Source organism: Parasteatoda tepidariorum, chromosome 1, assembly GCF_982258835.1.
Source record: "Parasteatoda tepidariorum strain Cologne lab strain chromosome 1, Ptep-v5.0, whole genome shotgun sequence".
Classification (NCBI taxonomy): Eukaryota; Metazoa; Arthropoda; class Arachnida; order Araneae; family Theridiidae; genus Parasteatoda; species Parasteatoda tepidariorum.
In genome coordinates, this window is record NC_141755.1 from 42,657,422 (window position 1) to 42,682,351 (window position 24,930).

The 24,930-nt window shown below is 27.0% G+C and overlaps 1 protein-coding gene across 5 annotated transcripts in view; it reads right to left on the reverse strand.

Annotated features, from left to right (window-relative positions):
• The window catches only part of rg (A kinase anchor protein rugose), a 244,306-nt gene that overhangs the window by 138,251 nt on the left and 81,125 nt on the right, over positions 1 to 24,930 (reverse strand). For all 5 annotated transcript variants that reach the window (XM_087162540.1, XM_087162543.1, XM_087162539.1 and 2 more), the window contains exons 4-18: positions 24,644 to 24,744; positions 23,691 to 23,786; positions 21,792 to 21,913; positions 19,088 to 19,214; positions 17,031 to 17,150; positions 14,713 to 14,859; positions 14,580 to 14,636; positions 12,691 to 12,831; positions 10,974 to 11,036; positions 8,017 to 8,099; positions 6,871 to 6,979; positions 6,607 to 6,765; positions 5,088 to 5,256; positions 4,160 to 4,302; positions 1,878 to 1,975 (exon numbers count right to left, since the gene is read on the reverse strand). In XM_087162540.1, coding sequence (XP_087018666.1) covers positions 1,878 to 1,975; positions 4,160 to 4,302; positions 5,088 to 5,256; positions 6,607 to 6,765; positions 6,871 to 6,979; positions 8,017 to 8,099; positions 10,974 to 11,036; positions 12,691 to 12,831; positions 14,580 to 14,636; positions 14,713 to 14,859; positions 17,031 to 17,150; positions 19,088 to 19,214; positions 21,792 to 21,913; positions 23,691 to 23,786; positions 24,644 to 24,744 — 1,735 coding nt within the window. The remainder of the gene's footprint in view (positions 1 to 1,877; positions 1,976 to 4,159; positions 4,303 to 5,087; positions 5,257 to 6,606; positions 6,766 to 6,870; positions 6,980 to 8,016; positions 8,100 to 10,973; positions 11,037 to 12,690; positions 12,832 to 14,579; positions 14,637 to 14,712; positions 14,860 to 17,030; positions 17,151 to 19,087; positions 19,215 to 21,791; positions 21,914 to 23,690; positions 23,787 to 24,643; positions 24,745 to 24,930) is intronic.

Genomic DNA, 24,930 nt, shown 5'->3' on the forward strand with positions numbered 1-24,930 from the left:
GTAATCCGAAATATATAATAAATGTAAATTTGTCAAAAGTGCCAATTTTAGTGGAATTTTCTTAAGCTGATCTAGTATTGGTTAAAGTTGAGACCAAATAGCAGCTGACTGACTGTGAAATTGCGTGGGGAAAAAAACTGAAACTTTTCTCGTTTTTTAATATAAATTCTAGTGTGTAAAGTGGCTTGTTGTTCTGAACCTCCAAGATGACATACTTGAATTTCTGTGGCAAGTTAGCAAAAATAATAATCTAAGAAGTCAATGTGAATCATTGCTTTATTTTGCTGAAGGTTTTCTTATCAATTTTAATATGCATGATATTGCTGTCTAATATTGAAAATGTGTTTTTTTGAGTCTGCTTATATCAGTGTTGAATTTGTTTATTAGTCTTTATTATTTCTTTCAATATAATGAGAATATTAACTCTTTTTCTTTTGCTGTATTACTTTTCTGTTGCTCATTAATTTATTTGACCAACATTGCCATTTCATTTGATCGCTGGCTTCATTAAAATTTGCATGTAATATGTATTTCATCGGCTGTTTGTTGGAAGGAATACATACATAAAGTAGACGAAGTCTAGTAAATGTGTTGCATGAAACTTTCACAGAAAAATTTTTCTTTACTTAGATTTTATGACGATATTTTTTAAATTGTCTTAAAGATATCTATTTTGCTTTTACATCATGTTGTTAAGTGTGATATTAGTCTTTTTTTTTTATCTAGTGTTGCCCAGCTAAAAATCTTTTTGTGGAAAGAAAGTAATGTGTTTAGAACATTTTGAATGTTTTTAGATTATGCTACACTAAAAGCTATTGAGTCTTTGAAATGTATTAAACATTAAAATAAGTATATAAAACCTAGCATTATAATGGTTGTAAATTATGCTAAATTTGATTAAAAAGCTCAGGTAAAGAGAATTTTTATTAGCAATTAAGAATCTGAATCCCATATTCTGATTAAAATTTGTTCTAAAAGGAGACAATCTCTTCAAAATTTAAACCTTGTGACAAATCATGTCTGCTACCATTTATCATGTCTGTTACCACATATATCATGTCTGTTATTAAATATGGTAACAGACAGGACATATCAAAGAAGAAAAAAAATTTGGCAAAAAAATTCTATCATATATTAAATAAAATGTTTTATTTGATTTAGAATAAAATCTCTCAAAACGAAATTATTTTGCAGAAAGAACTAAAGTTAAAACCATAAATTTATTTTATACAACTAATTAAGGTAACAGACATGACATAGCAAAAAATATTAACTACTAAACAAGAGTCACTGGTATACAAGTATTACCATTAAGGAATTCAAATTGTGCAGTTTTAAAAGTGAAAATATATGTATGGTAACAGTCATGACATTAATTTCAGAACAGTTGTATTATATTAATTAAAAATTTACTTTTTATTTATTACAATTTTATCATAATGTAATTTTGATCATTTCACACAATTGTAAAATACAACAGAGTGAAAAGTTTAGTTATTGGAATGTGTAATTCATGTAACAACATGTCAGTGTTTATGCTTTGGACAGCTGTTGTTTCAGTTTCCTTTTATGTAATTTCCTTAAGATACAATTTTTTCTTATTAGCACTTTAAAACATTGTACTTCCTACACTAGAAACTGTCTGTTAAAAAGTATGATAAGAAAAACCATTAAGTTTCCTAAAATTTCTATAAAAAAAATATACTTTTCTAAATGGACAGCAAATGGCACCTACATATGAAAATGGCCCATTTACATACTTTTAAAATATTCATTAATTTGATGTGTATGCAAGCTAATTTTAAATTCTTTTATAATAATTATGGTTCATACATTTTTCCCAGTTATAATTTTAAAAAAATTATTAATAAAAATACCTTATTCCATTTTTAATATCAAAAGCTGGAACCATTGAGGCAGGATGTTCGGACATAAGCGACATCAACATTTGAAGTACATCGTGAAGATTTTCATCCTATATATAATGAAAGAACAAGTTAATGTTACATTTGTTTGCAGTTATAAAAATACCTTTATTACTTATCAACAAGCGACTTTGGTAAAGGTTTTAATAATACCAGGTAAAGGTTAAATAATTCAGTCTTAAACAGAGAACAGATTTATTAGTTTGTTACAGTGTCTGCTTCTCCGTATCACATTATCCCATTATAAATTAAAATTTCCATTTACATTTCTTTAAAAGCTGTTACAAGACAGGAAGTTCATTTACTGTTCTTGCAAGTGCAAATAATAATTGAAAAATTAATAAAAATAAAAACATTTTCTGTATACAATAGAATAGTTAATCCAAAGTCCATTCTAAATACTATTTCTCAAACATTAAAATAAAATCCAATGATACTTAAATAAAACAATTTAAGAGTTAATCATAACTAATTTAATTAAAATCCCTAAGCTAAGAGTCTTCCAGAAATCCCATCATGGACAAGCACCTAGCCTCTTTTCAAGCATCTTTCTTTTAAAAGCCATGGAAGGAATGTAAATTACTTTAATCCTGATCAGAAGAATTACTTTAATTCTGGTCAGTTTCAGTCACATAGTCAATATAATTTTATATGTACCTTATTGTATGCACACCAGATTATTAGAGAAGTTTATATTCAAACCCACAACCACATTGTTCTAAGCAGAAGTGTAGGCTTTCTTCTAATCACCTTTTATTTTATATTAATATTCAATTTTTCATGGTGCAACTGTAGCACACTTTATATTTGGGATGTAACGAATATTTGGTATTTGGCCAGTTTGCCAAATATTCAGTCAAATGTTAGGCAAAGTATTTCTTAACAATTTTTTTAAAATTTAAATAGATTAATAAAGAATAATCTAACATATATTTTTTACTAAACATTATCAGAAATAATTTTTACATATATTTGTTAAATTCAAAAACTTGTCGAATTTTATATTCTGAAAGACAAGCAAAATTTGAAGAATTGTAATTAGAATACTTTATACTGAACCACGTATTTTGTACTGCTGATTTTTTTAAAATTATATTCAATCAAGTCAAGTTTTCACATTTTTTCAACACTTTTTGTTTTAAGAATTTTGAATGTTTTTGCTGTTTTTATTATAGCACGGCATTTTAACAGAACGTTTCTAATAAGAGGATTGTTTTTTATTGTCACCTTTCCCCAGTATAGTAAGAGATACAAATGGTAACATAGAAAACTGTGATTTTCAATATTAAAGTTCTATTTTAGGAAATAAGATTTTTTCTTTTTTTTCTAAACTTTTCTTTTTATCAGTGTTTTTATTATGACACAGTATTTCGTTGAAAAACGTTTCTAACGAACATTGTTTTTTAACTTCATTTTTTTTAAAAATACACCAATGTGAAAAAGTAAAATTAAGATTTTTAGCATCAAATTTTTCATTTCAAAATTAAGAGCGATTTTTGATTTGGTATCTATCTAGCTTTTTTCATTTTCAAAAAACTTCTGCTTATATTGACATTATTATTAAGATGCAGCAATTAAAAGGATTTTTGTTTCTACTATTTAATATATTCTTCTGTTTATTCTATAAAGGGATTCCATTTCTATTTTTTCTTCTTTATTTTTTCTTGAAAATTCATTAATTGGAAAACTGAGATGTTCAGCTTTAATTCTTTTTTTTTTCAAGAATAAAGATAGATTTTTATTTTTTCTATTTTGCTTCTATATAGAATCTCTTGCTTTTATGGGCTATAGTTCTTTTAACATTTCTAGATACTCTTTTTTGGAAAATACTATTTTTAGCACTTAAGTTTTGTTTGAAGAATAGTAGTTTTATTTCTTTTTTTCTTCAATTTTACAACATTTTTTTCTTTAAATATTTCTAATGGATAACTCTTAGTCTTTTTTTTTTCTTCATCCCATAATATAGTTAAGTCTTGATTAATTTTCAATTATCCCCCAACTTATTCATACATAAAAAATAATATTAATCAAAAAATATACTTCATAATGTGAGAAATAATATAAAATGCATACAGTATGTAAGAATAATTTTTATTTTTTTTTAAAATCAATAAAATTAGAAAGAAAAACAAGCATTTTTTTAGCATTGAATCTTAAATTTTATTTTAGGAAATTTTATTTTTTGTTAGGTAATTATTTAGGTAAATTTTATTTTAGGAAATAATAAAATTTACCTCATGGACGGTAGTCAAATAGTTCAGTATGCTTTGTAGCTCATCTTCTTTGACCCCATTTCCTTTTAAAATCAATTGCTTTAAAAATAACAGAATGTAAGCACGAATGGACATTATATCATTTTGATTAGGACGGGGACCATCTGCAAAAGACAAAACATACTAATTGTAAAAAGGTTTCAAAAAATTAAGAGGACAAACAAATTTGTTTGTTAACAAAAAGTAATCTAATTTTCTGCATTTATTTATATGTTATATTTAGCCCAATAAATAAATATTACAACTAATCAAAATAATAATAATAAAAGAATTTAAATTGTACTGTTTCTTTCTTAATAACTAAAAAGTTTTAATTATATCTGAATTAAAAATAAAAATATGTTTGATAAAGTTTTAATCCTTATTTAAGCATATTAATATTGATAAAATATATTTAAAAGGAGTGATTTTAGATTGAATTATTATTTTCAATAAAAATTACAATATAAAAACAGTCTTTTAACTGAAATATTTAGAAAGCAGAGTAAAATATTTCTGCAGAATCACTTGAGTCCCAATCTAACAACGAAATACTTTCTCTTTTTTTTCCTTCATCAAATTATTAGAAAAATATCACAACAAAAGACAAACAATATATTTTACAAAAAAAATATTGTGATAGTATAAGAATAAATAGTTAATTGCAAAATGCGTAATTCAGCTTTTTTACATCTTTAATTCATATTACAAATGTAAGTTAGTGAATAACCCCTTTTAAATTTTTATTAAAATTTTTAACATGATTCAGCATTTCTTTACTGAATAACTTTTTAGTTATAACAATATAGTTACTAAATATTTAACATAGTAAAATGCTTCACACGTCACAAAATCTTTCACAACAAGATAATCTTCATTTTTATTGAATTAAATAAAGAAAATTCCATACCTATTCCTTTGGGAGTTATTCCACTTTTGTTTCTTGGATTAACCACCCAGTAATAATATTTCAAAGTGTGCATTGTTTGCAAAACAGTGCTTATTCGACGAACATTACTATATATTTGTGTATCCGCCAGAAAATCTGTTGCAAGGTACGTAAAAAGCTTTGTTTGAACCTAAAATTTAAACACATATAAAGTTAATTAAAAAAGGAAATTAGAAAAAATTGATTATTGACCTGAAATAGTAAAATGTTTTATGATCAAAAGCTGAACATGGACAAAGATGTTTCTTCTATGAAAGAACTCCTTATGATTTCCCTATGACATAGATGTTACTTTTTTAATATTCTATTTGAATGGAAGTAAAAAAAAAATACTTTTAGTATGTGTAACCTAATTTTCCAAAAATAAATAAGCACCTTTTAAAAAATCAAAAAATATTTCGAGCACTTTAAAAATATATATATCATAATTTGGATATGTGCACTAATAAAATTTTTTCCCCCTATTGTTGAAAGTTTTTTCATCAACGAAATGCAAACACATTTTCATGACTTTTACATGATCATAATAAAATAAGTAGTTTCTGACAGAGAGCTCTTTTCCTGATTGTATTAGTTATCATAATAACAATTTATGCACAACTTTAAATATCTTTCATATTGAGTCACTCATTCTATTTTTAAAATTAATAGTTACCTTATTTAATTAAATAAAAAAAATTAATTCAAAATTAAAGTTAATATTAATATTAGTTATATAACTATAATTTTAAAAAAGTTATTGGGTGCATTTTTTAGATTTAAATAAAAGTTATTTATAAAAGTATATGAAAAAGTTATCAAGATTAATATTATTGACCATGTTGAACTTTAACGCTTGTAAAAATGTTGAGTGGAATAATGTGAATACCACCTTCTTGCGTAATTCGTGGCAAAAATCGACATGGTAAAAATTTTTTTAAAAATCTTATTTTGGAAAAGGGAAAATTAAGCAGTTTATAAAAACACCTAACAAAAAAAACACCTTTAAGGGCTTTTAAAAAATTAAAATCGAAAATAACCATCTTTAAGCACTTTTTAAAAATGCTACGCACCCTGACTATTTTATTTATTTCTACATTAACATCGAAACAAAATGTTTGGGAACATTTAACCCCAAAGTATACAAATAGATTAAAAGTGATAAAAAAATGCAAATTTATTTAAGATTTAACTCAGTTTACAGTGACAGAAAAAAATAGTTTAAACTTTATTAAATAAAAAAATAATAATTCATAAAGTAATTATGCTAATGCCATGATTTTCTTTTATTTCCTACTTTAAAACAAAATTTCTGTTTCGTGTTTTATTTTTGGCATTTACTTTTGACTTATTTAAATGTAACTTATTTTAGAATTCTATTCAAATATTAAATCTTATATCTTAAACGAGAAATTTATCTCAGCTGTTCTTGATTCTAAAATTTCCATAACTGTACACAATATAAAACAAACTTGGAAAATGGAAGAGCTTATCTACTTACAACAGTTGGAGTGTAAATCCACAGGGCCGGATTGAATAAAATGTGGTCAAGCAGTTGTTTCAACAATAACTCACTGTTACTATTGTTAACTGTGACCAAGTACTTTGTAAGATTTAAGAAAGATAATAACACTTCCTCTGTTATATGATCTCTAGAAGCCTATTGAAAGAAAAGAATTTTGAAGGAAAAAAAAGTATTAATTTGTAACAAAATATTGAAAGTATCTTTAAAATATTTTTGTAAAATATACTTTAATCATCTTACTTTTTGTAATAAATAGCTAATAACCAAAAAAGCTTTGTTTTGGATCATGTGCTGTTGGACGGTAGGAGAGTTCTCCACCAAATCGCAAACAAAACCAATTAGAGTAGAGCTGTATAAAGTACAATTAAAATGAATACATATACTTGATTAAAACTAATTAAGAAACACTGAAATGAGTAAACATGTTTGAAACAACTTTTTACACTTTCAATTGTAATTTAAATTGGTTAAAAACACTGTAATATAAAAATAGGGTTTTCAAAGAAGTCAATAATATAATTATAGAATAACTAACGAAAAAGATCTATAGTAGGCTTCTATTGAATGCATAAAATAAGCAAAAAATATGATCAAGTTATCAAAAAATATGATCTAGCTGCATGAATAAAAAATAAATAAATACTAAAATATAATTATTTCTTTGGGTTTTTTAATCCAGTGCTCTATGACCATCTCAGATACTGTGAGATTATGAATTTCTGGAATGCAATTGATTAGGCAATCCAGAGTTTTCACTGAATTTTATTCAACATAACTTCTTTCCTCTTTATTACTTGGTATTTGATGAAATGCTGATCTGAAATCCTTATAAATTGTTCAGGGGAAAAAAAGGTTTTCAAAAATTGATATTATGCATTTGAATTTCACTGAATTGGTAAAATAGCATTAAAAACTAATCTAAACCCCTTTGTGGGTTAACCATATTGGAAACTAATAACATTCATAATAATATACATTATATATGTTATACTTATACATAAATGAATAATATGATGAAAAAGAAAAAAAATGACTCTCCCCATCTATAAATTGACCACCTGCTTCAATTGTCTATTAAAACAACGAACCATAAGTGGACAACTTAAATTGAGCTGTATTCATATTTCAGCACATATAGTAAATTATTAATTTATATTAATTTAGAAAATGTGTGCTCTTTAGATTTCAAAGAATGCAAAACCCACCAAAAAAATGAATGTCTTTGTTTTGTTGCAAGCACAATGTTTCTAACTTTGTGTAAAGCATCTTGTGAAATATATTTTTCATAAAATTTAACATTGACAGCATTTATTTTTTATTTAAAAAGATAAAATTACTGAAAACAAAATATAATTTTTTTTATTTTTGAGTATTGATGAAGCATACCATGTTGTTGGTTTTTTCTCTTGGTTTTTCGGTAGAGTGATACCAGTTGGAATATCTAGCTGACCCAATAATGGAAATAAAACCTAAAAGATTAAACAAAATGAACATAATTAAAACTTTATAAGAAAAATTAATAGCAAGTTAAAAAAATGTCTAATGCTGTTGGTTAAAATTATATATCTAAAATTAATTTGATGTTTTGAAATTTGAATTCATTGCATTTGATTAAATATTTACTTTTTCTTGCAGGCGTAGTACCTTGGATTGTGAGTGAGAGAAAAAGAGAGCCTGATTGGTGAGTTTATCGCAGAAAAATATACTTCACTAAATTTATTCTATGACTACTGAGATATTATTTCATATTATCTTAATAAAAATTACTTCATATTATCTTAATAATGAAGATTATGAAGTACTGCTCCCTAATTTTCATCATATTACCTGGATTGATGCATTATCTCAGCCGACATATCATTCTGTGATACAAGAGTAAAGTATAAATAGGTAATAAAATGAAATAGTTTTTATTTAAAAACGAAACATTAAATAAAAAAATCTTGAACTTTTAATTATGAAATATGAAATAAAATATATCAAAAAATAAAATATTAAATAAAAGAAAAATTACAAACATTATGTGATTCCAAATTGAGTACATAATCAACAATTTTTTAAAATAAAAGAAAGTGCCCATCCACCCACTCCATACTGATAACAATTATGTCACGTTTACCTTAACCTTGATTCCTTTGGGAAAATTCTTTCTCGGCCTTGTCTTCTGCTTGAGAATAACAAAAGGAGCAAGCTTTGCTCCTACAGCAAAGCACGCTAAAACTACAGTGACAGCTGTCTTCTTGTTCCCTGTCATCGTAACAGTGGCAGAACTCACACTGCAGGAACCAATAGTACTGTTTAGTGGGAGGGGCAATTAAGTAGTACCTAATCCATGCTCATAATATCGTTTTCTCTGAACTTATTATCTGTTATTACGGGTCTTGTTAAATTTAGAAATTACACACATTTTTATCTCCAATCTGAGGGTTAGCACTGTCCAATAGTAGTATGGGCTCTTACCTTCATATTTCAGTGCTTCATAAATCGGCTGCCAATCAAATTGGATATCAATCAATGGCACTATCAATGGCTGCCAATGAAATTGGATATTCCTTTTTCATCTGTTAGAACACAATTGAAATTTCTTTCTCTATTCTACTGAGGATTTAGCGATTTAATTCTGATTCTAATGCAGACAATGCAGCTAGACCTCTTTCCTCAGAATCCCTTTGTTTGCCTGTTACTAAAAGCTTTTCTATAGATTTTCTACAAAGAGGAATATTTGATAAACCTATATTAAAATACATTCCAACCGCCCAGTTTTCTCCTTTTCAGACTTTTGTAATAGTTTTAAATTTAAATTCTGAAGTGCAACTAACACTTTTAGATTTTAATCGATTCAAATTCACACAGAAAATTTAGATGAATTAAACTGCAACAAGAATGAAATTGACCACTTCCCAAATGCTGTTCTAAGTTAGTAGGGGAGAAGAGGATCATTAGGTGGCTTATTTGTTATCCTCTAACATGACGTGACAATGAAAACAGACTTTTTTTTCTCTTGTTCAGAAAGGAAGGTCATGAAAGAAAATACAGAGTGAAAAAAAGCAAAGAGATACATTGTTTTTAATTCATAACTTTTAAATTTGTAGCAATTTTTTAATGGATTAAATGAACAATGAATTTCTGTAAGGATTTTTTAAACAGGCTAACGTAAAACACAATAAATTACAGTCTTTATTTATTCTTTTTCTTATTGTATTGAGACAAAAAGATTTTATTTCTCCATAATCATCAGCCAGTCTTTTATGATTTTTCTTTCTTTTTTTTTTTTTTTTTTTATTCACTCAATCATTCTCTTTTAAAGACAAATTATTTCTAAACATTTCTGTTGTTTTTAAGACTTTTTTTAAACTTTTTAAATTAGGACCGTAAAAAAAGGCATTCTTACTGCAGTTGACACACCTCCCATTGGATTTGAGAGAAAATAGTGATTGCTGAGTTTTTCACAAAAAAATATATATTTCACCAACCAGGTTCTTACTTTCCCTTGGAGTGATTGGATGTGCATGAATTACATGCTGTGAGAATACTACCTTGAATTACTTACTTACAAACAAAATTTCCGTAAAGAGGGGAAAATAGTTGATTCTGAAAGGTAGAATTAAAAAAGGAATTAAAACTATGTGGTGTTCAACACCCAGCACCCAGTTATATGACGATGGCAAGTTAAACTCACAAAGAGAGAGAGAATAATTAATAAATAAAATAGAAGACACGCACAAATATGATTGTGGCGCCAATTATGGGTAGAAAAATTGGCAAATGCTGCTAGTACCACTGTGGTATAATATTACATTTTACGAGTATTGACGCCTATTAAAACAAAGGAAAACTTTCAATTTGAGTTTCCTGTAAGAAATTTGTTCCAATGAGCAAGCTATCAAATTTGCATGATTTATTATCGATTGCTGTTAAATATATTTTTTATCCAAAAAGTTTTAACATTTCTTATAATATAGAGATTAAACTTGAAAATTAATAAAACAAATTAAAGAAATCTGGAATAGGAATATTTTTCTAAAACAATAAACTTTGTTCAGTTAGTTTTTTCAAATGTTCCAAATTAAATTTGAATGAAACACTTTTTAGGTTACATTATACCAAAAAGATGTGTCTAAACATGTCTCCGTTAAAAAAATTATAATTAGATAAAGAAAAAAGGAAAGAAAGAAATTGAACTTTTAAAGAAAAAAATTGAACTTTTTAAAACTATTCTTGAATGAAATTAAGAAGATTCTTTAGCTATATATTATTTGATATGATACATAAATAAAAATTTGAAAGAGATTAAAACCATTACAAGCGTATTTCATTTAAAATAATAACAAAAATAGAAATACCTGAATTCCACCAATAGAATTTAGAGTACTGTGGATGGAATATGTTGTAATGGCTTTTACATCCTAAAAATAAAGACAAATATTACAAAAATAATCAACAATGTGACTTCTTACTATATAAAAATCTAATGATGGTATCGCAGTTTTCCATTGTTGTCAAGTATTTTTATTGGCTGGAAAATCACAGGGTAGGATCCAGTTTTCTCCTCGGGCCGGGCAAAGTTGACTCAGCCTTTCACCCCTTCAGTGGGTCGATAAATGAGTACCAAGCATGCTTGTGAACTAAACACTGGGGGTTCCGAGTTCGGCTGACCAGCTGACTGGAACACCTGCTCCTGCACCCCAGAGCCTAAGGTTAAGAAAACTGAGATGGGCACAGTAGGCCTTGGCTCTCAACGGGCTGTGCGCGCCACTGAGTTTAGTTTAGTTTAGGATCGATCCAGTTTTCTCACATTAATTTTCATATTTGTTTGATTGTCATTAGTATAAAATTTATATAAGTCATAAAGGGACCGTTTTCTATAAATATTTTTGCATTTCTAATTTAAAGGTTTTTACCTGTACTGTTATTATTACAATTTTGATTTTGTTTGTTTTCTAAATTAAGAGTTTAAGAGGATTGTTTTTATAATTATTATTGTTAGAATAACGTAATTCTACATTACATTTTAAGATAAAAAGATTTAAATCTGTGTCTGATCTTATTAACCGTTTTACAAATATTATTCTTTGGTAAAAATTACAATAATATACTATTATGAATTACGGCTAGAGATATTTATTAAATGATTTAGAACTTAACTTTCAGCTTCATGCACAAAGTGATGAAAGCAAAAATTGCAATTAAAATATACAACTGTTCGTTTGGCAAGCAAAAATATTAAATTACAGTCGTAAACTCACCTAATTTGTCATAAAAATATACTTTTAATTTCAAATGTTATTTCAAAAAATGATTACTTAGAAAAATGATTTATGTTCACTAATAGATCTTAATAGTATATTATAAAGAAAATATAAGGGGACAAGTATTCTTTTTGGAATTTCAACTGTTTCATGCCAAGAAACAGCATTTATTGCAAAACAATCACTGGGGTTGGTGAGCAGTACCGTCTTTACGCATGGGCACACCCGGCACTCAGGGGGCCCTTGAGAATCTTACTTTTATAAATTGCATTAAAAAAAAACTAAGACTAAACAAAATTGCCTTACATATTGCTTAAAATAAATATATTATATTGTATAAAGTGTGTTTTTTGTTTTTCTTTCTACAAATAGTGATTGATTATCGTACAAACAACAATAATTTGAATAGTTTATCACCAGGGAAATTTAAAAAGGCAACCAAAATCTATTTTTCTACGTTCTAATGAAATTTTTATGCGAATTCAGTTTTTTTGGGTCTACTAAAAACAAATTTAAATACATTTAAATCAAAATGTATTTAAATTTGTTCAAATTATTGCATATGTTAAAAATGCTTTATTTTATGTATGTGAAGTTCTTTAGTTCCATTTTAAGCAGTATGACAAGTTATAAGGGCCCAAAAAATTTCTTTGCCCAGGGGCCCTGCATGCTTTTAAGAGGGCCCTGTTGCCTGTTGGTGAGCGTAAGTGAACAGGCGGCTTAGCCCCCTAGCTCCTTCATAAAAATATAACTTAATTATAAAAACAAAACAACTTTTTGACTACTTATTTCATAAAAATATCTAACTTACTTGCAACATGAGTGCATGAGGTGTGTGGACAAAGAAGGAAATATTTCCCTTTGGAGCAGCTTGCAAACATAGCTGACTATCCGTGGCTACAGGATTATACATGAACACTATGGCACTTGAGAGTTTGCCATCATACAATACCTGCAAAGGATTTTTTACTGTTAAAATATTACATGACAAAAAAATTCTAGCTGACAACAAAACATTCAAAAAATTTCAGAAAATGCTGCTCACTTTTCCTGAAATGAAAATTTCAAAACAAGTCCTTTATAATGAATCATCTGAGGACTCAGTAATAAGTACACTAAAAACAGTGGCTCATTATATCCAAAATCAGTGTTCATAAAAACATTTTCTTTGTAGTTAACAACTACTTTACTACAATTGTACAATTTATTATAATTGTAGTTAACTACAACGACTTTTTTTTAAATATAGTGACTACAAACTATTGTCGAAATGTAATCACTACTTTGTTACTTTTAGAAAACAAACTTAACTGGAGAACATAATTTTCACCAATATTCAAAATGATTTGGAATAAAAAAATTGGCTTGATTAAATATGAGGAGATATTAAGAAGTTTTAATTCATGTTTATATGAAATAGTTTTTATTCTAACAATTTTTGACGATTTTGTCCCTTCAACTTTAAAATTCTATGCTTTTCTCGACAGTGGTTTAAGAAATGCTAGGAAATTATCAAACATTTGGGATTTAAGTGATCATTGTCTGCTTTTTTATATTCTTCAAAAAAAGAAGTACAAGGCGAAAAACAAGAAAAGGACCACCCTGAATAACTTTTGATCTAATGATCGGATCTTCACATTCTAAGATTTAATCTTAATAGTTTGAGAGGTGACTGCAAACATGCTAATTAATAAATGTAGACTATATTTAAGTTAAGAAATCAGACACAAAAACGTACTTTATAGTTCCTGTGAAATTGAAATTTAAAAAAGTCAGATATTTAAAATTCGATGTGACAAAATGTAACAAAAAGTGATTGTTAACAAATAAAAAAATTTCTAAAAGTTTATCTTTTCTATATTTTTTTCATTTTAGGCAGGAACGATCATTCATTTTAGGAAGTTTTAAGGTATTATTTTTTTTATTTCTGCATTTTGGACGAACTGAATAAAGAAAGAACTGAACATTACTGAATATTGAAGAACATTGTTGAATATTGAGAGCATTACACTACATAAAGCTGGAATTTCTATAAAACCATTTTTCTTTTCCATATGTCTATTTTTGAAATCATTTTCATTATTCATTTAAGCGAAATGACTCATATTAAACATTCCTTTATAATGTGTATTACTTCATTTTTGATTAAAAGTCAATTATATACTTTGAACTTATAGCATCGATAAAAAATTTTCACATTATTTATTTGAACAGCTACAAAAAAGAAAACTGAGTCAACTATGAATGAACTAACACTTTTTCAGCTGTTTACATTAAACATTTGAAATAGCACTCATTGGAGTTTAGATGGAATCACTAATAACATTCATTACAACAGCATGTTCATTATAACCCGGGTTTGTTATAGCTGGGTATTACAACTGAATTATATTTATAATTTGAGCATTTTTTTATTATATTTTTTATTAAATAATATGCTCCTAACTTGAAATATCAGACACTCATTTTTAAATTTCTTTTTATTTGAAGCAGGACCTATAATTTTAATGGAACCCTAGTACTCACATTGACAATAGTTTAGCGTGAACACTGTTAATGTGATCATAAAATGAGCCATTTTATAAAATTATGTAATAACAATAAGATATTAAGTGATAGAATATTTGCATAGCATAAAACCTATAATAAAAACTAATTATGACATCACAATATGACAAAATTTACTACTAATAAAATTACCCTTTTTAAATTTTCTGGTAAAGATGAACTCGCTTCCCCATCAAACCGAAATTGACTCTAAAAATTAAAATAATTTAATTAATAAAAGAGTTTTATTATTGAATTGTTGTTTAGATGTCATTACAGTGCATACCTGGTAACCTGGACCTAACCTATGGATGGCACATATCTGGTGAGTTGAAAGAGCTTCACTAAAAAGATACATCGCAGACATCTGTCCACAAAAAACATGTTCTTCCTCCAATTCAGGAGCAGCACCAATGTAACACTTATCAAAGGGCTAAAAGTATTTGAAGATTCATGAAATTAAAAATGAAACATATATTCAATAAACATTTAATACAATGCACAAAGACAGTTAACTAATTTCATATAAAAAGTATTAGTTAATAATAGTTAAGAATATCTAATGGCAAAATGTCTTTTGTCAAATGGCTTTATTCAAAGAATAAACGAGTAAGAAATCCACAAAACTTGTACACTACTTAACACTTCAGCAACTAATTAGCTCTTACAACACATTTAAGATTATGAACTGAAAATGGTAAGGTCGATGTGATCAGATCATGCCTTAACAAAAATCATAGAAGCAAATCTATGTAACGCTGCCTGAGGTACAAAAATTGCAGGCATGATAACTTGCATGAATTAGAATCCAAACCATTTACACAAACAATGTGCATTATTTTCACTGAAACACTCAAATAGAGTTGGATCCTCTAGGACAGTGGTCGGCAAAGTGCGGCTCCAGAGCCGCATGTGGCTCTTTGGCTCCTTAAGTGCGGCTCTGGTATAAATATCCACGGAAGGCGCAATAATATTTTCATTTAAAAAAAACTTGGTTAGAAAAAAATTACTTCTTATTTTGATAAATTAAAATTCTTCTATAAATCGAGAACATGCATAATTCTTTGTTAAAGTTAAAAGATAGATAGGTATTTAAAATTTTATATTGTTGTAAAAATACGTGACGAACATCGAGTTTAATTTTATCAATTTTCTAAACGTAAGCACAAACCATGTACAAGCAACCGGCTGAAATTGTTCGTACATTTTCGGCGTACTCCGGTGTGATACAAAGGTACCACAAGCATGTGCGCGCATACTTTTTCTAAAGTAGTGGGGGTACAAATTGGCATCATAGACCAGCAGTTGCAGTGTGAACAGTTTTGTCTCATCTACCGTGTCTGCCGTTGTCCTGACTTATTAAAAAGTTGTTGTATTTTTCAATCTAGCTGCAAATCTTACAGGTATTTTTATACGATTTTATTACACCTGCTATGTATGTTTGTGGTTCCGGTACAAAATTTGTAATCAATTTTTCAATAACTTCTATTTTTCTATTTATACTAAGGAAACTTAATTTTTTCGATGTTAGAAGAAGTAATAACATTTGAAAACAAATTATCCATATTTTCTCAGGATTTCGAAAGGGAAACATTGTCTCACTTTCCGAGCCAGCTGAAGCATTGCCAAGAAAATAATTCCTCTATTGATAAACACCATTTCAAAACAATAATTTTAAATATGAGGGAAGCATTTCTCAGCACGTTTCAGGAATTTAAAAACATCAGAGCAACTTTAGCATTTGTCAAAAATCCTCTTAATGCTACGATAACAGAGTTGAAATTTTCTCCTCTTGAAATTGACATTGGTAGCTTTGAAATACAATAGCTGGATTTAGAAAACAAGGAGATATGGCGCTCTAAATTCGAACGTCTTTGTGTTGAATTGGAAGTATTGGAGAAGAAAAAATTTGATATTAGTTCACAACACAAGTGGTCTGCTTTGAATGACCTGGAGAAGGAAGACATGATCATTTTCAACGCTTGGAATAGTATTTCTGACTCTTACGACCAGCTGAAAAAGCTCGCCGTTGCTGTTCTTTCCCTTTTTGGTTCTATATGTATATGCGAACAATCGTTTTCAAGCATGAACATTATCAAGAGTAAACTTACAAGTCGTCTTATTGATGAGAACTTGGAATCATGCCTAAAATTAAAAACAACAACATACAAATCTGATTTACTCAAACTTTCCAAGGAGATGCAAGCACATTGTTCGCATTAATAAATATTTATTAAGTATGAAATTTAGTTTTATTTAGTGTACTACTTATTTAATGTAATAAAAGTTTACTAAACAAGCAGATTTGGCTCCCAATTCTTAAAAAAAATTGTTGTAATGTTCATATTTGGCTCTTTGGCTAATAAGTTTGCCGACCACTGCTCTAGGAGTAAAAACTCAGATTTTCCTCTTAGATCACTTTTGAATAATGGTAGGATTATCTATAAGATAATCCTATCATTATTCAAAATCAAAATTCAATATGACGATTTTGTAGTTTGCAACTTTTCAAGACCAATTAATTTCTTAATAGTAATTTAAACCTCCCTATCATACTGACAATTTGCTAGTAAAATGTAGATTAAGATATAAAAAAACATTTACCTCATTATTATTCACAAGCCAACTCATTTCAGTCGTTGAAGCCAGCTGTCCATTAACAAAGCATTTGATTTCACTCTTGCTCCAACGATTATAAATATATACAATAGCAATCATATACCACTAAAATATTTAAAACAAATATTACTTTTGAATTGTAAAATAACAAAGAGAGCAATTTCAAATATTTTTTTTTTCATAGCCAACAAATAATAATAAATATACAGAAAAAAAAATTACATATGATTTAATTTATAACTCAACAAAGCACGGTTGAAAAGCTTAAACAACTAGTTGAAAATATTTCCAAATTTACTAAAATGTCACAATCTTTCTTTCACAAGTCTGCAATAAATTTGTATCAAATGGTGGAATAATTTTTATTTGCAATTCAATTTTTATCTGCATTAAAGTTTTAACAAATAGTGGAAGAATTTTTATCTTCAAATTAATATTTAACTGTAATAATTATAATTTAATAACTTTAAACACTTGTGATGTAGTTAGAAAATAATTACATTTGAAGTAACATTTTTCAGTTACCTTCCTTGTTTTTCTTGAAAACCAGATATTTTCTTATCAATATATAAATACAGTCGGATTTCTATTTAACGAGCTCCCATTTTGCAAGTTTTGAGGGGAAAAAACATTTTAAAAATTTCTTAGCAAAATAACTTCCAAATAGCAAAGTGAATTTTCTATTTAACAAACTTTTCTTTGCGATCGACTTTCCCTATTTCCCAAAATATTTCAGAACATTTCAAATTTCTTAATGCATTTTATGGGGGAAATGTCCTTGAATTGATTTTTGCAGCAACTTAACTTTCAGAGAAAGCAGCAAAATCCCTTTCCCATTTTGTTTGCATTTCATACAGGAATCCATGCAAAAAATTAACTTATGAGAAAGTCTAACAGAACTTTCTAAAGCATGGAACTGTGATGATATATATCACACTATCCGCAACAGTTTTGGTAAAGCTGGATTCTTAGTATGAGCAGAGAGTTTTGAAAGTGCCGAAGACAAGAATGATATTCTTTAGAAGAACTTTAAAAAATTGTGGGTACAGATAAAGAGGACCACAAAATTAACAATGATGAACTGATTAATGATTTTCTCTTTATTGATTCTAAAGCTGCAACCACAGAAACATTAACTGAATCGGATATTTTGGACAGTGTGAAAAATAAAAACAATACAGCAGTAAATTGTGAGGAAGTTGAAGACAGAAATGATTAAGAAATCACCGAATCTTCATATTATGAAATGTTAAAATCATTTGGAAAAATTCGATAGTAGATAAAAATTTACAAGATAAAGATGTATCAATTGCTATTTTAATTATGTTTAGCGTTTATAAATTTAAAAACTCTTTCGCGTTGTTTAAGTATTTCAAATGGGGGGATTTTCTGCATAAGAAACTTTTAATCGGGATTTAGACTTCGTTAAATATAGGTCCGACTCTATGTGTGTGTATATATATACACACACAAATAAATAAACTGGAATGTTTTTACAAAAAGAAACATGCCCACATTGGAAAAGGCAACAAACTTTTAATGGCATTGAAAATGAAAAATCTAAATTAATTTCATTTGTTTGTGCACACAAATTATAACATTTATATACTTCTAGTAACAGAACCTTATAAACGTAACTCTTTTCTTTTAACTTTGACCAATTAACCCTTTAGAAAATTGGCATTATTGGGTTCATTGGCATTATAACGTTTCTCCGTATACACTATTTCCCTATTTAATAACAGTGAAAACTTGTTTCGCTGTGTGGAGAAGACTGCAGATCAAAATATGACTTTTTACGCGCAGAACCATTAGTGGGTTAGGTAAAAATATCTTTTGCTACAGAAGTTAGTTTCAATCAAAATAAAAAAGACAAAAAAGAGCAAGTGTTTTGAAAAATCTGAAAAGTATTTTCAATTATAGTAATAAAAAAAAAAAGCGTGAGTAACAAAAGGTATTTTCCCTTTAATAAAATCTAAAAGATCATTAAGTTTTGCTATAAGACAACTTATAAATTAAACATAAAGAACAATGAAACAAACCTTTCTTGGTTGAAATTCATACTTTACACAGTGCTGGTAGCCTTTACCTTTCACTTTCATAGATGTAAAAACAAGACAATTTCCTACAAAATGTGCAGAGTAACCAACTCCTTTTGAGGTACGAAAGCTTGAAAAAAAATAATAATAAATTAAATGCCTACATACATGCTTGGGAAAAAATCATTTTATTAGTCTGCAATATTTATTGTAAGCAATTAATGACAAACCACTACTAACACTTTCAATGCTTTTGGATACAGATCTAACTCAGTCAAAACTCAGATCCATTTCTTTAGGTGAATTTACGGAAATTTTTGGTCTCATAGTATAGGGCAAAATTAAGAAATTTTGATACTAGCCAGAGGCCAGTAGTATCATTTTTAATCATGGCTACTTTTTCAAAAAATAAAATTTTTAAATTAATAAAAAACACTAACACTAATGATATTGTTATTATAAAACATTTCTCAAAAATATCAGAGTTTATTTCTAAAATGAAGAAATATTTTTCCTGACCTCTTGAAATAGGTAAAGTGTTTGAGTTTCTGAGCGTATAATGTGATATAAAAATTATGTTTATGAACAAACATAAAATTTATCAATTGCAGTCTGAAATAATTGTAATCATAATGATGAAATTATATTATATTTGATTATTCAATTCCTGCTATTAGTTCACAATCTCCTTATATTTTGTTCAAATTTTCAATATTAAAATAGTTTTTATGAATTTACTAAAGTTCAAATACATTTTTTTGAACTTGTTGTGGATGACACTTGATGTTAATACAGTTTTTTCAAATATTAATTTATTAATAGAATAGGGATGAGCAAAAAACAAAATGAAATTTTCTGATTGGTTAAGCATTAGTCATTGTTTTAAATTTTATTATAAGCAATTCAGTTTTTCGCATATTTTCAAAATAACAGTGATAATTTCTAACTTATAGCTCTATTTGAACAACAAAAAAATAGTTTATTGCGCATATTTAAATATTTAATTATTTTGTCAGATAAATTCGATAAAGAACATTAAAGGTGCCAATACGTGTGGTCTAAGTCACCAAATTTATACTTTTATAGTTGTCTGATACCATGCGTCTTTTTTTTTTTATTAGTGCACACTCTCCCTATCTTGTTCAACTTTTCAATCGTTAATAAAATACTTTTTATTCATCCATTCAATTTTAAATAAATTTTTTTAAAATAGTGTGTATGACAATTGATGTTAATTCAGTTTTTTTCAAATATTAATTCATTAATTAAATTCAATTAATTAATTTTAGTTTTATATGGGAGAAAAATTTTAATTATCTATATTATATAAAACGCTAATACGTACGTATCTATCAATAAAACCGATGATATTTCTTTTCTCGCGCTGGCAACAGTTTTCATTTTTAATTGATAGACTTCTGCGCGCAAGAGCACGTAGTGAGCATCATATGGCTAATCTATATTACATAAAACGCTAATACCTTTTAATTGATAGGCTTCGGCGCGCAAGAGCACGTAGTGAGCATCATATGGCTAATCGGGTGAATTCTCACAGAATTATCAAAAAAATTCTCACAAAATTATCTTCATCGAACCCGATGCTTTACATCCGGCGTTCAGTACTATTTCATATTGTTTTACAACACATGGTTTTAGCCCTCTGGTGGGAAAGACTTTAAAACAAAACTTACAACAGTTACTTTTCTCAACAACTGAAATTTAGAATAGTGTGATTAAGAAAAATATGCGAACTGTTTTCAATTTCAAATTAATATTGAAATGCACAGGTTTAGAATTTTCTACAGTGAAAAACTTTCGGAACTTCAGCGTTCGAAAAAGTATACAAAAGCTAGACGTTAAGAACGTATTCAATGAACTGCAAAAGCAGTTCCGGGGGTTGGCGAGCAGGGGGCGAAGCCCCCTTGTTTAATATAAAGTAACTAAAATAAAAATTTTATTTGTTGTCCTAAGTAGGAATTGACTTTTTTTTAAAAATTATATTACTTGTTTTTACATATTATCAGGTATAAATCAAAAAAAAAAGGAAGAAAAAGAAGTAAAATGAAATTAACTTGAACTGAAATGAAACTTTTTATAAACAAATTCAATTTTCCTAAAATTTTGAACCAGCTTAGAATAATTGGAACTTTCTAGAGTTATAGTCATTCTGTATAATAAACAATAAAAGAAGTTGGAAACACATGGGATGCATCGAAAAAAGTGTCGATAAACAAACAAATTTCTAATCATAATTTTTTATACTTAGTCGCAATGTGGCTAGTGACGACCATTAATTTTGCCCTATGCTAGATAGTGTATACATTTAAACAAATTTGTCTGAGTGAACATTATGAATTCATAAGCAAGATCTTAACTTTAAATCAAAATGAATTATTTTAAGATATGAAGCAAAGAAAAATTGCTTGTATAAATTTAAATAATAAATTATTAATCAGATGCATAATTAACAATTTTTAATTATGTATCTGATTAGAACTACACATAATTTACATAACTATAATGCATCATTAGATAAAATTAACACTTAAATAAAAGGCGGGGGGAAAAACCTTCAATTTTATTAGCATTATTTAAAAATATATTTGTTATTTCTCTCAAATTGAAAAGACATTAAGCATAAATAATAATTATAAAATAAAACAAAGATTTCTCAACTGCCACTTAAAAATAGTAAAAACTTACTTACCAAAATAGATATGGTTTTTCTCTTTCAATATTTACACTATTTATTGGATCTAACCTAAACCATGAACTAAATGTCCAACCATTTTGATATGGCCATCTCGCTAAAGGGGGTAATGCTATAGCCTAAAAAATAAATACAATACTTTAGTTAAAGGGCAAAATATAAAAAAATTCTTTGAAATGATTAATGATTAGAAATTGATTATAAGAGAATTATTAGAAAATGTCCAATAAATTACAAAATATAATATATAAATGTTTTTATGTGGTGCTCAATCATTTTATTAATGAATTGACTTCAAAGAATAAACAAATGAATAAAAGATGGAAAATAATGTGTCGTTAAAAATACAGTGAAAGATATCAAGTTGACAACTCTTGTCACTTAACCATTTGTCCAAATTGACCACTATTATCACTAATTTATCCTATATAATAAAAGAGAACAAAAGCTACATAACTTGACCATCTGGGTATCTAGTATGTTGACTACTGAAATAAGTCAAATTAAAAAACTTTTTAAGTTGACCAGAAAAGAAATTCTTTAGAAAATTTTTTATGTTATTAGGCTATGTATTAAAATTTCACCAAATGGATGAAATAAATCTATAAACTATTAATGAAATTCACTTTGTGAGCTGACTACATAGGAAATTATTAAAAGCTTTTACAATCAATAGCTTGTAAATAAAACTGAATCATTTTTCAAATTTGGAAATAAAATATTTTCAAAATATCTGACTCCATATTTGATTATATGTATTGTTATTTTAAGAAATTATTTATAATAAATACCAAGTATACATCATTCACTAAATATACATAATTGCTTCTATAATCAATTCAATGTTAAATTTATTAAACAAATTGTAATTTGTTCAGTAAGTAATCTCTTTTAGATGCATGGGTTATTTACTAATGCAATTTTAAATTCATGTAAATAAATTTGATTATATTTATCTTTACTTTGATTTCCAACATAAATATGTAAATATTATGAACAACATAGTCCATATAAGAACAACATGATTAAGGAATTTATTAAAAAAAAATGCATAGACTCAAAGCTCTTCATAAGTTATCCTATCCTTGGACCTATCTAAAACAATGCACCTCAAGTGGTCAACTTATATGGGTGACACTGTAACTCTGATATGGTTATGGCGTTTTAGCCTTATGTTAAAACTGGAAAAATCTTTTTAAAAAAACATTTAAAATAATAAAAAATAAACCGTGCAATGACAAATTATTTCTTTAAAAAGATAAAACATAACATAAAAACTAATTTTAAAATCAGCTGAAGGAAAGAAATAAAACATTTTTAAAATAGCAAAAAATTATATTAAATTCCATTCGTAAAATAAAATTTTTAAAGAAACAAATAATTATCAGTTACAAAACATTTTTAAGCAAACATAACCATCCTGCAAGTAAAATTTTGGCAAAATCTTTCACATTTAAAACTTAATGAAATATTTAATTTTAAATTTACAGAAAAATAGATACTATACTAAAAAAATAAATTTTTATATGGTTTAAAATTAATTAAGATTCACGATGTTTGCAAAAAAATTTACCCTTAAACTGTTTTTAAAAAAATTTAGCCAATACGTACAGTTACTTCACTGGAGAATAGTATTTCAAATCTACCAACATGAAGAAAAACATGCCTGTTGTGTAGACAAGTAAATATAGAAATAAAATGTTTAACAAAAATGCAAACTAAAACTGACTAGACTGAAATTTAGATTTCATGACAAACTTAAGAATAAATGGATCTGCAAAAATGTTACACTAAATTTAATGCTAACTAAAGTAGAGAGATACACAACTTTTGAGAACAAAATCATACTTTAAAAGTTAAAAAGAAAAAATAAGAACAGTTGACTTAGATACTTACAGCACCTTTCTTGCCAGAAAAACTAAAGAAAGTATCAGGACCATGTCTTTGTGGCAACTGCCTTAATACTGAAAGAAGTTTTACAGAATGCCTCGGCTGAAAAAAGTAACAAAAAAACATGAAAGTATATGATAAACATAATATTATTTAACATATAAAAAAGAAAGTTTTAAAAACTACCACTTAAAACGAAAGAGATGGATGATTTGAAAATTAAATTAAAGAGAAGTGGAGAGGAAACAGAAATGTACAGTTTGCAGAGGAAACCAGTTGATTATTTCCAACAAGCTTCAAAATTAATAACAAAGTTCTTTAACAGATGGCGTTGCTAACTAAATAAAAACTGTAACACAATGTAATGTGAAAAATGTCTCTTTGCCGCAAGAATGTGGTCCAGTCTTGAGGACAAAATTAACCTAATGCTAATATTTCAGCTGGTATATAATATGCAGCAAGAGTGTTTTGTGATTTTTATATTAAACAACCACTTTTGTGGACAAACTTTAAAACTATATTTGAAGCTAGGGAATATAACTGTTTTCCTCGTAGAATGCAGCCAACTATATATTTTTGCTGTGTATTTATACTTATTTGGTATACACAGTGTAAAACAATTAAATACTTCAACAACTTAGATGGTTTAAAATAATAGATTAAAATAAATTCTTGCAAGAAAAATTTCCTTTTACTTACAATTACTTAAGAAAATAAAAAAAAAAATTAAAATTTTATTCTAATAATTTATTATCCCTTCCATAAAATTTTATTTTGTTTAAATCACAGTCTCTTACAACTATGACATTTTCCCCCTGTAAAAATCTATTAAATTTTCGCAAATTAAACAAACCATTAAAAAAATAAAAAATATTCATGGAAAGAATTACATTCTGAACTAGATGAACAAAACATACATTATTCATGATGCATTGTATAAATAAGAAATTCAAATTTACCCATTTTCCACTTTCTGCTTTCATACAACCAGATAAAAGCTTAAGCTCTCTAACAGTAATACTATAACTAGCTAAAACTCCTAAAATTTCAATCAGTAGATCTGAAAACATGAAGAGGAGAAAATTAACATAAGAGGCAATAACAGTGATGACATTTATGAACTTATACTTAAATGAAAACTTCAAAAAACTTTTTTTTTACTTTTTTTTTTACTAACAGCATTTAATTTAAATTAATATTGTCTAAAAAACAAGTAAACTATAAAATTTATACAAAAAATGCAATA